The sequence below is a fragment of the Anabas testudineus genome, chromosome 12, assembly GCF_900324465.2.
Source record: "Anabas testudineus chromosome 12, fAnaTes1.2, whole genome shotgun sequence".
Taxonomy (NCBI): Eukaryota; Metazoa; Chordata; class Actinopteri; order Anabantiformes; family Anabantidae; genus Anabas; species Anabas testudineus.
The window spans coordinates 6076897-6093537 of record NC_046621.1 but is presented as its reverse complement, the minus strand read 5'-3'; the positions used below and the strand labels follow the sequence as shown (position 1 = coordinate 6093537).

The 16641-nt window shown below is 39.9% G+C and overlaps 2 protein-coding genes across 3 annotated transcripts; both read left to right on the top strand.

Moving 5' to 3' along the window:
* Positions 1-1592: 1592 nt before the first annotated feature.
* Positions 1593-7822, top strand: LOC113158569 (guanine nucleotide-binding protein G(q) subunit alpha-like). Its single transcript, XM_026354552.1, has 7 exons — positions 1593-1906; positions 4600-4784; positions 5371-5525; positions 5708-5836; positions 6217-6346; positions 6472-6625; positions 6795-7822. The coding sequence occupies exons 1-7, from the start codon at positions 1786-1788 to the stop codon at positions 6983-6985; spliced, it is 1065 nt and encodes a 354-aa protein (XP_026210337.1). The 5' UTR covers positions 1593-1785; the 3' UTR covers positions 6986-7822.
* Positions 7823-7924: 102 nt separating this feature from the next.
* prune2 (prune homolog 2 with BCH domain) lies at positions 7925-16464 on the top strand. Of its 2 annotated transcripts, none has more exons than XM_026354554.1 (11): positions 7925-8757; positions 9874-9937; positions 10035-10235; positions 10762-10935; positions 12228-12330; positions 13843-13974; positions 14099-14185; positions 14619-14717; positions 14823-14861; positions 15287-15337; positions 15447-16464. In XM_026354554.1, exons 2-11 carry the CDS (start codon positions 9910-9912, stop codon positions 15475-15477), a joined length of 945 nt encoding a protein of 314 aa, XP_026210339.1. In that variant the 5' UTR covers positions 7925-8757; positions 9874-9909; the 3' UTR covers positions 15478-16464. The 2 variants fall into 2 exon arrangements, with proteins under 2 accessions (XP_026210339.1, XP_026210338.1); XM_026354553.1 differs by having other exon boundaries at positions 15444-16464.
* Positions 16465-16641: the final 177 nt, after the last annotated feature.

The window sequence follows — 16641 nt, the reverse complement described above, 5'->3', positions numbered from 1 at the left end:
TTTGCTGTGCAGGTTTTCATTCTTTGCCCTGTGTTTACAAATCAGCTCTGGCACATTGTAGGTTTGCCATTCAACTGTTTGTCTTCTTGGCTGCACAGTCAGCTCATCTGGAGCGGTGTTGAAATTCTCCTCTGTGATACATCCATCTGGCTGCGGCCTCCAGCAGGTCCATATTTTTAGTGTTAGTGCACAGGGCTAATGTGGTTTGGCAAGGAACCTTTATTTCTGGTGGAGGAGACAGATTGAAAGTAATGTGGGAGCAGTGCATGGCATTAGTGGGTGCAAGGAAGGATAAAGGGGTGACAGAGGTGTATAGAGGATCCTTCCCACATTAGAGCAATCCAAATTCACATCTACCCTGAACCAATCTGCCACTCTGCAGTAATGTGATAATTATTTTCTTGACTCATCAATTGTATAGTCTTTAAAAGAGCAGATAATTAAGAATTGTCCATCACAACTTCTCAGAGAAGGTCATCACCTTTGAGAGGCTGGAACCGGATAACATTTGAAGCAAATATTTTAAATTGCTGTGTCAGAGATCAGACATGTTCTCATCTCTAAGTTTTTCTCATCTTTCTGTGGAACAATCACACAGCGGTTTTTGTATCATTAATGCAATAATGCATAAGTTAAAACACTCATTAATCTCCATTATCCCAGCTTGATTAAATCTGCATTTCACTGGAACCCATACAGCTGAGTGGACACACTGTTGTTTCTGCTGAGGCTGTAACAGTTCGATCAGCAGTTACCAGTTCTTTTCTTCATCGGTCATGGAATTGTTTGTGTAATCAAATGTCAGCAAATTATTAAAAGTAGAGACAGACTGGATGAACCAGACTGAATCTCTCAGCCAGAGAGGGCAGTGAAACACTGCTTTGAAACCGGGTGTTGTTCTACACTTTCAAACTTTCTTTAAGTATCAAAACTGATGTTGATGAATTTTCTGCTGATTAACTGATGGATTCATTGAAGAGTTATTGCTGGTCAACATTGTTCAAGTATTAATTTACTCCAATCAGGGGTCAGGTTTGTAAGTTTTATGAATGAAGGGCCAGACTGAGCATAGTACTTCTATAAGATGGATAAAATGTGTTAGGATTTAAATGTAAAGTCCTGATTTAAGCTGCACTCTAGTTTAGTTACATTATTTACTCCATGTGCTAAATGATTGACTCCTTTAAAAGTTGTAATATGACATAATATGAATAGATAGCAGCTACTGTGTTAGTAAAACTACAGCCTCAGGACGTGCGCTCTAGTGCGCAGGAGCAGGACCTCCAGCTTGGACACCTGCCCATTAAATCCTTAGAAAGAACCCGTGTGTGTGTGTGTGTGTATGTTTCCAGGGTTTTTACACTAAACACGTTTGGATATCTTCCTTTTTATGCGCTGCTGCATGTCTGACACATTTTAAAACCTGCTAATAAAGATGTGAGTTCTGCAGCTACCCTCTTATTATGTTTTCCCTCTTACACACATTGTGGGCAAAGAGTTTGGAAGTCAGCGGCCCATGGGAGCACGGTTCTGTACGCAGATTTCCTTTCACCCAGAGCCTGCCCATCCACCCGCCTCCCGAGCTCAGCAGGAATGTGAAATGTACCTGAACAGGATCCTGCAAGAGGAAGAATGACTGCAGAAAGTCACCAACCCACCTGTTCCGGGACAGGAGTTTCTCTGGAAGGTTCGACTAAAAGTCAGCATCCATTCATTCATCTAGTCCCCGTCAGCTGTGGCGTACTTTAAATTAAAGCTGCTGTTAAACTTTAACGATAAAGAAAAATGGGAGAGTGCTGCCTGTCCGCTGAGGAAGACGAGAGACTCCGGATCCACAGAGAAATAGAGAGACAACTGCGCCGTGATAAAAGAGATTCTCACCGGGAGCTGAAGTTGCTGCTTTTAGGTGAGTGTCAGCTTCCACATGTCGGGAAATAATGAAGCGCCACACATCCACTGGCTCTCACAGTGTCAGTCACAATTCAAATAGCTTCCACTGAAATGCAGATATTACAACTAAACTGCAGAAAGGTGTTGTCAAATCAGTTGAGAGAGACTCACCACCCGGCTGAGGATTCCCATTTTGACATGTAGCTGGTCCGCAGCTGTGCAGGTGGTGAAAACACACTTCTCTAATATTCTTCAACCATTTTCTTTACATGCACAACAAACACATAACTGTTACTGGAGAATAAAAACAAACATCATGTCCTGTCAGTGTCATACATTGCTCAGGGTTTTACAGCAATACCTTTAAATTAGTTGTATAAATAAAATCTGACTTCAGTGTGAAATAAAACTGCAATAATTAATTGACAGGAAATGAACATATATTAGTAGTTTAACTCACAAGTTCTAGCTTATCAATTGTTATATTTTCTAGATAATTTCCTCTAGTATTAATACAATTAAAGGAGGTTTTGGACAACCAGTAATTTCAAACCCTTTGGTAAACTGTGCTGTCTCTCTGTCCACGACTTCTGTGGGCCTGTATCGAAAGCTGTATCTGAATTGATGAGTAAAGCCATATCCCGCAATCCAACTCCACTGGATCTTAAGAATTAATCTCAATTAGACTCACATGAAAGACAGGGGAAATTGCTGCAGGAAGGGATTATGGCTGCCAAAACAATGTGTCATCAGGAGATGGCTGTCACCTCATGATCTCAGCACCAGAAAACAGACAATATGTTTTTATATTGTGCTATTAGAATAGTCTACATCCAGAATTAATAGGGCGAAATCTTCCACTTTAGAGATGTGAGGCTCCAGTGGTTGTGCATGGAGGACACTGTGAACTACACTTCTGTATAAGGTATAGCTGCTGAGTCTAGAGGAGACACCAGTATGGGTGGTTTGGTTGTTATTGAGAGGGATGTCATGGTGGCAGGGTGGGGAGTACTCGTTTTTCTGGATGCAATGTTACTAAATTGCTTTATCTTTAATTTTGTTTTGCATTTCAATTAGCAAGAGTGCAAAGTGAGGCGAATCATTCTAATCAGAGTATGTCAGTCTTTTCTGCATAACTGGTAAAGTTTGTAGCATAGTTATCTATTTTAGTTTCATTATGAGTAATACCCAAAGGGCTGGTACCAGAGCATAGCAGAGCAGGGAGGGGAAAGACCGGGTGGAGCATCTTAAATTGATTTCAACATCTATACCAGCTTGATTTCCCCAATGTAGCATACTATAGCTTCAATTAGTCAACAAAACTCACTCTAAAGGTACCATGAACATTTGGGCAAAATCTCTTGACAATTAATTTTACCCCAAGTCATAAATCAACTCAAATTTCATGGCAATTCTATTTATACAGCCCAATTTAACAAATCACAGAATTTCGTGAATGGGAGAAACCTCTGGACATGTACAGTTATTTAATTATTAGACAACTGACTAAGAGATACTGCTGTTACGAAGGGGAGGCGGGGAGTGTACTCTGGAAAAAGATTGTATTGACTCACCTGGGTTAAACCGACAAAGCCAGCAAAAACAGAAATATCTGGATTGTGAGATAACTAGGCTCTGGTATGTGTTTTGGGCTGCACTGTTCCTTCGGAAGTAGTTACAATTTACCCTCAGCATTCTTCAAATAGCTGTTAAAGCATTGATGACTCAGTTCCTTCCAGTTTTTCCTTGTTCATATCAAACTAGACTGCTGCATGTTTTCAGAAGACCAGACTTCAGGCCTTAATCCCACTTGTCTCCAATAAAAATACTTACTGTAAAAGCCATCCTAGGTCAGTGTGGCATATACAGACTGTCGTTAATGTTGATGTTTGTTAGTTTTAGCTGTCTGAATATGCTTTATGCAAAGTTAAAAGTGCAGCCTGCAGAGCATAAAAAGAGACTGAATCAACATGTGGACTCCACACGAAGCATATAACAGCTGATAATAGCTTCAGATAAGGCCCGTTTTCCCCCCATAACTATGAAAAAGCCCACTTCTGAAACCTTGAATGTTGGTTATATTGGAAACAAAACATTAAACATGAAGGACTTTGTTGAAAGGTCAGCGCTACTTTAAACTTCAACTTGAGTTAGCCTGCTTGGAGAACAATATCCTCATGCAAAGGTCAGTCTAATGGTTAACATTTTTAAGCATTTTAGGGTCTTAGCTGACATTCTTATCAAGAGTAATTTACAACTAGAAGGCAGGAAGTGGTTCACTGTTTCACTCAAGGACATATCGCTGTTGACAGACTGGTTTGGATCAATTGCAAACCTTAAAGTATGCAACACAAAAACGTTTGTATAGTCATTTTCTGTTTTTTTAAAGCTTGTGATTTTCCTTTTCATTGCTGTTTGTCTAAGTGCAGACACACATCAGTGAGTGTAGTTCAAGTGCATTCGTTTTAATGTTTTGTTTTGTAGTTTTACTTTAGGGGGAAAATCATTAAAACTGTGAAACTTGAACTTGCACTCTCAACAATGCAGCATTTTTTGTTGCTGCTTTGTCGCCAAAAGCCTGTTTAGCTGCAGTCGACTGATGTTCAGATGGTGTATTTATGGCACATGTCACAGATGTCTTATTTCTGGCGTCGATTTGAATTCCCCTACATTTCTCATCCTTTGGTCTCATTCATCTCGTTTACCTAGGGACCGGTGAAAGTGGGAAGAGCACTTTCATCAAACAGATGAGGATCATTCATGGCAGCGGATACAGTGAAGCTGACAGGAAAGGTTTCACTCGGCTGGTGTTTCAGAACATCTTCACGGCCATCCAGACTCTGATCCAAGCCATGAAGTCTCTAAAGATTGATTACATTGATGACCAGAACATAGTGAGAAACCTATGCTTTTTAAAAAACTGATGTATTTTTGTAGCATTTGACTGAGCTCAGTGTTTCACTGACAGATTAACAAGACTCTGCAGCCATACTAGAGGATCTGTCAGACTTTGAGCTAATTTCTAAAGCCAGCATACTAATGTTAACATACTCCTGCTTATCAGGTACTGATGTTCAGCATGGCTGCCATCTTAGCTCACATATTAGCAGCTTAGATCAAAGTACTAGACAAACTGAATTTTTGACATGATATTTGTACCATATTTCATGTGGAAATGTTGCTGAGACTTCACATGTACAGATGTCAAGCCCATGGTGGTACCAGAGGAAAAGTCAGTGCATCATTAATGTCTCTCCTCATTGTCTGAGGATGGTGTAAGTGTGTGCAACATTTCATGGTAATCCATCCAAAAGTTGAGATATTTCTGTCTGTAAGTGGTGTGTTGTCCAAGCAAATAGTCACACCAGAGTCACACCACTGTTTTTGTTGGGGTTCTTCACCATCCTAAAGATTTATTTATGCTGTAGGTCAGAGGTTGTCATTAAAAAAATTCCCCTGTGGATGTTTTGTATGTGTTAGAGCCACGCAGAGAAGCTGAACCAAGTGGAGGCAGAACAGGTGTCCGCTTTAGAAGCCTGGCAGGTGGACGCCATTAATAAAGTCTGGAACGACCATGGAGTTCAAAAGTGCTATGACCGCAGGAGGGAATTCCAGTTATCTGACTCTGCCAAATAGTAAGATTATTATATACTTCACATTTATTTCCCTCTACGTGTATTCACTTATTTTTAAATGAGTGTGTATTTATCTTGATAAACGGGACCCTAACAGTGCAGATTTCTGTTTGATGATCTCTTCTCTTCACTCACATTTGTGTCACAATATTAAACTGGATGCATTGTTTTTGGCTTTTCAGTTATTTGAACAACATGGACAGAATCGCAGCCCCATTATACATCCCCACCTTGCAGGACATCTTGAGGGTCAGAGTACCCACCACAGGCATCATAGAGTACCCCTTTGACCTTCAAAAAATGATCTTCAGGTAGTGCTTCATTATCTGCCACAATAGTTACTATACACTCATGTTCACCTTATACTTTTGCCTTCCTATCTGCACTGGGAATGTGACTTTGCCACCTTGCGCTTCTATTAGAACATTTCTGACCTATTTTGTAAAAGAAAAAGAAACCCCTTAACGTTCTATTGTAGTAATGTCTGGTTATATGACCCTGATTTTCTGTTGCAGTCCCTGATTCCAGTATTTATGCTAAGCTAATCTAAGCTCTAGAGTCATATTTACTTACATGACAGTGGGGTTGATTATGTCTCCCTCTTGAAAGAAAGCGAGTATTCATAACTGTTAATTTTTTGGTAATTTAAGAACTTTTATGTTTTGTTTAATCCATGCTCGTGTGTCTATAGGATGGTGGATGTTGGTGGTCAGCGTTCAGAGAGGAGGAAATGGATTCACTGCTTTGAAAACGTCACCTCCATCATCTTTCTGGCAGCTCTCAGCGAGTATGATCAGGTTCTTTATGAGAGTGAGAAAGATGTAAGCTCAAAGCATTTCAAGCCCCTTCAAACATTGAATTGTTTTTTAACTATGTCTCCAAATTAAATATTTTCTGATGAGATTACATGATTCGGTTTTTTAATATTATCTTTCTGTTCCCTCAGAATCGACTGAATGAGAGCCTCGCCTTGTTCCAAACCATCCTCTCGTACTCTTGGTTCCAGGAGTCCTCCACCATCCTCTTTCTGAACAAAACAGATTTGCTGGAGGAGAAAATCACTCAGTCTCATTTGGCAACCTACTTCCCAGATTTTCAAGGTAAAGCCTGCAACTGTCCATGTGATGAGAAAAAAAAATAAAAATAAAATAAGATTAGCAAATTGCATTGTGTATTTATGTAGGTTTTGCACAACTTTCTGGGACTGGGGTTGTATTTATTTAGTGCAGCATAAAACAAAGATCCCCTCTGTTGTTACTACCCCCACAGGGCCTCGGTGCAACGCTGAAGCTGCAAAAAAGTTCATCTTGAGCATGTACGTGAAGATGCACGGTGGACATCATAAACCCCTTTACACACACTTTACCTGTGCTACCGACACAGAGAACATCCGGATCGTCTTCAAAGCCGTCAAGGACACACTTTTCAGGGATAACCTTGAAAAGTTCAACCTTGAATAAGCAAGTTTTTTGAGGAGGATACTACAATGGTTTCACCTTTATGAAGAAGAAAGATGGTTAAAGTTACATGTTGTACAACCTACATGGACATTTTATCTACTGTATGCTGCTGGAACTCAACAGTGTCGGGTATTTATATCTGTAGGCTACTGTATAACACAAACAGTATGTGACATATTATGCAACATCATGAATGATCAAACCGGTTTTATTGATCCAGAAAAGAAATGGACAGCTGCTGTTTTAGTTACCTTTTCAGAAGTGTTTTATACCAGTAGCTTGACAGAGACACACAAACTGGTTTGACAAAGTCAGCAAGAATCCAACCTACCCTGTCTTACAAAGCTGTGGGAGGAGGAGGTAAGGGACAGACTGCCGGGAAGTTCAGTGACTTAGTTTATATTAATGCTATTGTGTTTACACTGGCCTTTTTATTAGGTACACATGTGCAGTCTAATGCAATGAATACAGCAGCTCCGCCATGAATTCTAGTTTTACAAGGCTAAAAAGGGGCCAAAGCATTGAACACCTCTTAACATAACAAACTCCACTACGACCCCACCACCCACTATGACCTCAATAAAATCCATATAGTAGAATTATCAGTTTTCTAGTTGTTTCAACAAAAATTTAGAAATTATAATCTATTAAAACTTGAATTCATGGTAAAGCTGTAACTATTTTATTGCGTTAGATAATACAGGTGTGACTAATAAAGTGGCCAGTGAGTGTATGCAACATACAATAATGTAGCCTTATTTTGTTTTCACCAAATTTCACTGTATATGTGTAATATATAGCCTATATAACATATATAATATGTTTTTGAACAAAGTAGATTCTGCACTCTTTTTTTTTGTTTGATCTCACTCTGCAGACATTATTCTGACAAAACATATGTTGTGTAGCACTAATTAACCAAAATGTTTTGGGGTAAATCTACTCTGTGCTTGAGCACAAGGCGTGGCCACACTGACTGACACGCAGTGCTAACAACCTTTGTACCAAACAACGGTCAGCAATGTTCAAAAGCCTGACGGGCTGGTTTCCGTCTTCCTGTCTGTTGGGGCGGAACGCTGGTAAGTGAAAAGAGACATTCGGCAAGATTAGACCTGTGCAGAGAACAATACCTGTTTCATTGGGAAGCAGGGACCAGAATTTATTTGCTTAGAGGCTATAGTTTGTTTAACAGTTGGCAGGTTCAGTGCTGATGCAGAATACATTTGAAGTTTCTTTGTAAAACGTGGAAGGTGGAAGTGGAAGCAGCAGATATTTGGTTTGGATCTGTCACTATTTTCCCACCAGTGTGTGACTGTTATTAGCACATAAAACTAGCAGATTAATGTTGTTTCTGATTGTTACTCTATTTTATTTTACCCTTGAGAGCTTGTAATCTACTGTCAGGCAATCCAATGCTCCTCACAGGTACTAATAGCTCTGGCCCCTACACACACACACACACACACACAGATACACAGATTTTATTCCCTTCCAGTTGAGGGAAATGATGGCACACCAACACACACCTCCTATCTTCCCATTCAGCTGCGCTCTCTCGGAGGAAGCTGCTGTGCAAAGAGCTGTTCTAGCAGGTGATCGCCCTTATTTGGTAGTGGCCCAGATCATGTGACTACAAAATGGTGGAAGCTGTGAGCTGTTTGTAAGCTGAGCATCTCCACCGACAGGCTGCTAGCAGGAAATAAGCAGGGAACTCGGAAGTACATCCATGCTCTGAGACACAGGAGGACAGAGATTCCCAAGCCCCAGCAGAGGTGAGTAGATGGCTCTTATTATGTGAAGATAAAAAGGAAAGGAAAGGAGGGATATGTTTGTTTTTCTCACAGCCAGCAGACAGGAAGAGAGAGAGAGGGAGAGAGGGAGGGAGGGGCTGCTGTCATCAGCACCGTGGTCCTGTGGATCTGAAGCAGCAGCAGCAGCAGCCAGTATGGGGGATGTTCATAACAGCTGCTGCTGATTTTCTTATTCTTAAAGCCAGCAGTGTGTGTCACTGTGCCCTCTTTACATCTGTGTGTGTGTGTGTGTAGGTGTGTTTGCACATACTGTACATATTTCTGTGAATCACCAGCATGATGTCATCCCCACTGTCCAGGAATCAAGCACTCCGTTTTGTTCTGCTGCAGCTGCTAATGCAGTCATATTCCTGAGGCTGAGTCGAGCGAGGAGGAACCAGGATGTTTCCTTTTCATGCGAACGAGCACGTGACTCCGACTGTGAATTTGCATCTCTGCCCAATCTGTGCTCAGGCGAGCGTGCAGTCATTCAATTTGAATCAGCGCTAGAGAAAAAGGCAGCGAGGAAAGGAGTGAATCGTCCTAACAAGCCCTGTTCCTCCCCTCTCCTCAGCTTTCAGCATCCTCCCCCTCTTTCAGTTTGAATGGAAGGATTATTCACAGGGGAAGATGACCTTTAACCTCAAAATCTCTAACTCCCCTCTCATTTCTCCCTTCTTTCTCCCTCTACTACCTGCCCACTTTTGTTTGTATTCCCCGTGTTTTCTGATGACTATAGTAATCTAATAATCTGTTTGGAAGAGGAAAATAAAGCCAGATGGGAAATGGGGAGTAGAAAGCAAAGTTCTCCTAATAAAATGTGATGAGAAGTAAAGGTGTACTGGAGTAGAAGGGAAATGTAATGTGAATGTGCTTTTACATTTCACAGCTGGTAGTTTTTATTTTTTAAATACATTTTTATTGGATTTTCATAGATATTTTCAAAGTTGTCACAACTATTTCTGACTAATGTTTTTATTTTCAATACATGTAGTATTTTAGACGAATCATGGTGGACTACACAACAGTCTGGGTACCTCCCAGGTTTGTTGTTGTATCCTAAAATTTCATTTAATAACTGTAATGATCTTTTTACAGGTCCTCCTGGGGATCGTCCTGCTATCAGAGAGTAAAATGAACTCTGAGGGTGAAGGCAGACCAGGTGAATGTAAATCAATGCTCAGATTAAATTTAGTTATTATATATCTCAAAGACCATGATGGTGAAAAACTCTGTTTGCCGTATTGTTTTGTTTCTAGTCCCTCCTACCTCTCTACCCCTGCAAGGAGGTGCCACCCAAAGAAAAAAGCTATCTGCCCCTCGTATCAGCCTGTCACTGGACCAGAGCGAAGATGACTTAGGGGAGACTCCTGATGATCTCGACATTAACGTTGACGACCTCGACACTCCAGATGAGGGCGATTACCTCGACTACACAGACCATGAAATGGACTGGGAAGGTGGGTCTTTCAAAATACAAATATTAATATCAATATGACCCCCAATAATCCTGAATCATCACAATCCTGGAAGAAGCAAGATGTGCAAAAATGCTGATGTAGAGAATTGAAGACCATAAGATTGCATTAGAGCTTGCAGTTTTGCCTGGTGTTTGCAGCTTTCTCCTGACAATAGGTCAGCATTTTCTAGCTAGATTCTTATTTTATGACAAGAAACTAGTGAAAAAGCAATAATATATGTTGAAGCTGATATTATAGTATTATATTGTACTTAAACTACAGAGCCTGGCTTTGAATTTAAGACTAATTTTTCATGTAACACATTCTCACACGAAAATATATAATAAAAAAGTTAATGATGGTTGAACTCCATTTAGCTGTTTCGGTTTTAAGGTCTTGGTCTTGTGCATACACTACATGCTTAGTGAAAATGGAACTGAGCCAATGTTATAAGTAAAATAATCACAAGTCAAAATGTTTGCTGTGAAAAAGGTCTAACACAGTATTTGGTCCTTTCTTATATCAGACCCCAATGCAGTCAGTAGGAGTGGGACTGAGCATTGCGATCCAATCCCGACGTACAGTGCTGAAGAGGAGCGCCAAGACGGCAAGCTATGGAGGACAGTCATTATTGGGGAGCAGGAACATCGCATCAACATGAAGATCATTGAGCCCTACATGAGAGTCATCTCCCACGGAGGTGACTATGAAAGAGCTGATTCATAGCATTCATAGCAATTAATTTAAAGTTTGCGCATATAACGTACTAAAAGTGTTTAATTTGGATTTAATGGAATACATGTTCAGGTGCAGTAGACTATACGCAGTAGACTTGTGTCACTATAATTTTCCAGTTTTAAGAAGACCTGAAAATCTGAATCCAGAAGTAACAGCATCGATAAGTCTCAATCATCAACACTTATTGTCTCTGAGCTGGCTTTTGCCACCAGCAAGTTAATGAGATGGCAGAATGGTGTCTTGTTTTGGAAATACCTCATCTTAGCCTTGGAGGCGAGCCAACACAAAAATGACGAAATACAAGTCGTAGTTGAAGCCTGTCAATGAGTTTTACATCATCCAGTAACTATCAGAGAAGAAACTCTGCCCAAGCAAAGAACAGCAGAATTTTTTGAATGCTTGTAAGTCTTCTTTCAATGATAATATCCTAAAGCACAAGTTGATGTCTTGCGCAACAAATGTCTCACATGACCAATAGTTGAAGTCAAATTAATTCATTATTAGAACAGCTACCTTTTTTCAACTAATGTATGTATCATTTCCATCATCTATTGGAAAATGGTGTTTCTCCCTCCAGCAGGAGGAAATGCTCTAGAGCCAACCAAACCCTGTTTATGTTGTTTTTTTTTCCTTGAGTTTGTCAGCCATCTACAGCTGCATTAAGACTATTATACTGAGGCCAGACATGGAGTCACACCATATTGGTTTCACAGACAGGGGCTCCGTGTTTCTCTTCCTTCTCTGTGGGGCCCCTCTGAAGCCCCGGGCCGTTGGCTTGCACTCTGTAAAAGCCTGTGCCTTAAGCAAACACTTAATTTATTGTCATTATTGGTGGAAATCTGACCCTTAACGGAACAGCCGCTGCATTTTCCTTCCAATCTGTGCACTCTGTGCTGCGGATTTAAGTGAAACACAGCCGTCCGATGGAAAAGACAGATTTCTGTCACTGAATAGTCAACATCACAAGCTCTGTCATTTAGATAAAAGACCCTCTGTTTGACTGACACCAACTCTGCCGATGAATGGGCTGTTTAATAAAAGGAAATTACATTAATCTGAAAAGTAGTGAGGAGGAAACAGGACAGAGAGACAGTTAGACAAAAGATACTCAGATTGGCAGAAAAATAGAACAAAGAGAGGAAAATGAGCGAGCAGTCAAGTTATGAAAACTATGCTAATTAGTGCTGAGCTCTCATCAACAACGGAACAAGGTCAGGTTGACTCTTATTTTCTTTTTCTGTGTTTTTAATCAAGGCTACTACGGCAGTGGAGTAAATGCCATCATAGTGTTTGCGGCCTGTTTCCTGCCAGACAGTGACAGAGAGGACTACCATGAAATAATGGAGAACCTTTTTCTGTGAGTATGACACTTTAACAAGTCACTTACTTTATAAAAGCAGCTAAGTAAGCTGCACCTTCACTCATCAATTCAGTCATTTTATTTCGTCTAGTGACATCATCAGGCTGCCATTTTAATTGGTTTCTAGTCTCCATGGTACAGACATGCAAATACCTGCAAAAACAATTTCTGCCTCGGTTAAATTTGGTGTTGAGTGCTAATTAGCAAATGTTTGCACGTGAATGCAGTAAAGATGGTGAACATGCCTACCAAACAACAGCATGTTAACATTATAATTGTGAATATATTAGCATGCTGACATTACATTTAGCTGAAAGCATCACAATGATTTCACAGACTGTAAACTATTTTAATGTCACGTGTGTTCTTAAATGTAACTTTAAGATTTGATGCTGTCCTTGTTTAGTTTATACAAAGCAAGAAATGCATTTATTGTGAAATATATAATTAAAAAATGAAAGATGCTACCTAATCCTTTTAATTGCACAGGCCACAAACTATAAATAAATTGAGAGAAATAAAGTCATAATCTAACTTGTTTGTTGAGACCTCTCATGTCGATGCCTTCACTGTTGTTCTGGCACCGTTACAGTTCATGCTTGGACAGTGTGATTGGGATCCCACAGGCTGTTCCGCGAAAGATATTGAGTAAGCTGGCTTATCCAAGAGTTTTGGATAGAAATGAAAGGAGGTAAACTGTAGTATCTGCAGTTTCTGATGCCAGATGGCTCGAGGTCTGAATCCTTGTGAGGAGGAGTAACTTTAGCTTAGCGGTGAACGGTATGCAGTTTGATGTCAGTGAGAGATGATCACAATAGTCACAAAAGAGAGTGCTCAGCAATGTTGGCTTGTAAGCTGGAGAATGACATTGGATCAGGAGGAGTTGGGAGTCAGACTGTGTCCAAAGTCACTGAAGTTAGAGGAGTTACTGAGGAGACTAGAAGGACTATGGCAGCTGAGGATATTGTCAACTTTATTTTCAAAGGAGGCGACAAAGTCCCCTGCTGATCAAGACGAAGGAGGTGGATCGAGGAGAGAAATGAGGAAGAGGTAACAGTTTCTTTTAGGTTTGAGTCAGAGAATTGGATTTTAGAAAGGTGGAAGTCTGACTGAGCGGCTGAGATTGATGCAGAGAAGAAAAAAAAAAAAAGATGAAATTCACAGCAAAACACTTCATCCATGCAGCAACATTTGTACCAATTTCTTGTACCTGACATCAGAGGACAGAAAGTTTTACCTTGCTGTCAGTTTTTGAAATACAGAGCAACACTTGTGTCCAATTTCTTCATATTGTTGGCATTCAGATGTAAATAAAACACGTGTTTGGATTTATGGTGCTTATGGTATTGTTCATTCCATCATTTTGGCATATGTGACATTGATATATGACATTGTTTTTTGAAGTGTAAATAAATAAATCTTATGGAACAGCTTTTGGCTTATAGGTAAGAAAAGGTCTTGAGTATGTTATTACTGTTTTTAAGTATTTATGTTTGTGTGTGTCTTCAGCTATGTGATCAGCACACTGGAGCTGATGGTGGCAGAGGATTACATGATCTTGTATCTGAACGGCGCCACGCCTCACAGAAGAATGCCTGGTCTTGGTTGGCTGAAGAAATGTTACCAGATGATTGACAGAAGGTCTGTGCCACTTCAGTTCAACTTGTAATGTGATAATATGATGTGATTACGTGGTCGATAAAACATTTGTACGTCTCCTAAATGAAAGTGTAAATGAGCTCAAACGTGATGTGTTATTTTTCAGGCTCAGGAAGAATTTGAAATCCTTCATTATTCTCCATCCATCATGGTTTATAAGGACCATTCTAGCCATCACCAAGCCCTTTATCAGGTAAAAATAATTGTTGGCATCATTTGTTGATCCCCTGACTTTTCCTGTGATGCCACCACGAGATCAACAAATTTGTCTTTCAGTGAAATTACTAAACTATTGGATGAACTGCCGTGAAAACTGTTCTAACTTTACTTATTATAATATTTTCTCTAGTACTATCATACTGCCGTAATTACACCTAAATCCAAATTGGTGAATCCACATAACATCTGTAAATTATGCACATGTTAGACTAGCATTTAAGCTAAAGTGTTGCTGTGCCTATAACCGCCTATTAACAGTCATCCTTAATCTTATTATAGAAGAATTACACAAGTGTAAACTACGGTTTCTAATTAGAAAGTAAAAACACAATGTGTTTTTCTTGTGTGCGCTTGTGTAAACGTGACTGTTTGTGGTTTTACTTGTGATCATGTTGGTTTTGTCACAGCGCCAAGTTCAGCAGTAAGATAAAGTATGTCAACAGTTTGGACGAGCTGCAGGAACTCATCCCCATGGACAACATCCAGATCCCAGAGTGCATCATTAGGTAAGTCCTACTAAGCTCCGAAACATCACTCCCACCTCCTCCAAGTACGAGTTGTCTTTTAAAAAGAATTTATATTCTTTTTTTTATTTGAACTCTCACCTCTAGACTTGATAAGGAACTGAAAGAATCTGCCGATAACTCAAGGTAAATATTGACTCTCCTGTCTCTCACTACTGCCCCCTGTGGAGGCTTCAGGATCGTGCTTCAGTTTTACAGTACCCTTGGCTGCAGAACCTCGTTTATCCGATGGCTCACCTTTAGCTTACAGAGACTCTTATTCTGGATGGAGACCAATTTGATTTGGCTAAGCTTTTGCAGAAGGTGACTGCAGGAAAAAAAAAACTTTCCCAAGATGCTAAATGCATTACTTTCACCTTGTTTATCATTACAATAAAACAAATGAGCCAGTCCTTACTGCAGAGTGATCTAATACACTGATAATAAATGAAACAGAGCTGTAGTCACACTAATCTCTCGCTGACTAATTGTGCACTGATTCATAAGCTGTGTGTCTTCAAATTTCCAACATACCAGTGCTTTTTTTTTTTCTTATTCTTCTTCCATTCAAGAGTGAACAGTTTTCTCCAGGGGCCGGAGCCAACGGCGGCAGGCAGAACAGAGTAAGTTCACACATGGAAGAGAAATGGCCTTGTGTCAGCAGTCTGTCACCCACACATAAACACAGTCATCTTTAATGTCTTTGTTTTTCTTCTCTTGTCTTGCCAGCAGACCAGACGCAGCCGGTGCCAGCAGCTCTTAAACCCAAGCATCCTTAATGGATGGGTCACCTCAATGTTCAGAAGTTGCTGTTGTATTGTACAGGTGAAGCTGGAAGTCAGAGGAATAGGCTTGTTAAGCTTGTGTGTGTGTGTGTGTGTTAGTGTTTGTCAATTAGAACCTGACGTTTAATATGAGAACACAACTTACAAAAGTACATGCGAACACTGGGATCTCATTCTTTCTGGCTGCTGTAGCATCTACTGTACCTTACACCTGCAATGCAAGAACTATATAGTCGAGTGTGATGCTTGGCAACACCTACAAAGTAGCACCATTGTTCACGGTAGGGTAGGAAATGCAATTACACACCAGACAGTGCACTGCGCAAATCCATTTGTAGAGTACAGTGTTGTCGTTGTGTGCATGAGAAGCAGTGAAGCAATAATATCACCCTTGACTGGTTACACAGTCTTAGTATTTCAGATAAAGAGACGTCTTGTGTGTCAGCAATATACAATAGAAGCACAAGGTGAGGCCAAAAAAACCTTGTGCCATAAAGGAGAAACTTTTGCATTTCAGCAAATCAATCTTCATTCTTAATACTTGTTCTGAAATTGGAAATTAAACCTACAAATACATATTTTAACTTGAGAATCAAACTGAAACCACAGAAGTAGTAAAAGGAAAAAACGGATTGCAGTGCATTGTGGGAGCATGTCCTTTTTCCCCATGTTCTGCGTGTGTGTGTGTGTATTTTCAGTCCGTTCCTGTCAGATACGTAAACTGGGAATCATCTCTTCCACTTCTCCTGCATCATCAGGATAGAAAAAAAAAACAAAGTAAAGCACAATATCTTATTTGTGTTTGTCTCCACACGCATGTGTGTGTGTGTTTGTGCATCAGTGCGTCTCCTCAACAGTAACTGATGAACCTCTTACTCATGAGTCTTCTACTATGGTGTACTGAGGATACGCAAAGAAATTATAGATCAATTAATTCAATAAAATGGACTGATGTCTGAACAGTGTTTCAATCATATTTCATTTGTTATTTGGAATAATTAGAATTAATTGCTTTGCTGGTAAATGAATGAGTTACGTGTTGCTTTTCTCACTTTATTTAAACAGTAACACCTTTTCAAATTAAAATTCAATAACAGCAAACACATATAGAAAAGAAAATGAAATCCCATATTGATGTATTT

What these genes read in the sequence shown, in the direction of transcription:
- LOC113158569 (XM_026354552.1), top strand. Translation starts at nt 1,786, where the DNA reads ATGGGAGAGTGCTGCCTGTCCGCTGAGGAAGACGAGAGACTCCGGATC. An exon ending in GCTGAAGTTGCTGCTTTTAG is followed by an intron (nt 1,907 to 4,599) that starts GTGAGTGTCAGC and finishes TCGTTTACCTAG; the next exon opens with GGACCGGTGAAAGTGGGAAG. An exon ending in CTACTTCCCAGATTTTCAAG is followed by an intron (nt 6,626 to 6,794) that starts GTAAAGCCTGCA and finishes CTACCCCCACAG; the next exon opens with GGCCTCGGTGCAACGCTGAA.
- prune2 (XM_026354553.1), top strand. Translation starts at nt 9,910, where the DNA reads ATGAACTCTGAGGGTGAAGGCAGACCAG. An exon ending in TACCAGATGATTGACAGAAG is followed by an intron (nt 13,975 to 14,098) that starts GTCTGTGCCACT and finishes GTTATTTTTCAG; the next exon opens with GCTCAGGAAGAATTTGAAAT. An exon ending in ACGGCGGCAGGCAGAACAGA is followed by an intron (nt 15,338 to 15,443) that starts GTAAGTTCACAC and finishes TTGTCTTGCCAG; the next exon opens with CAGACCAGACGCAGCCGGTG.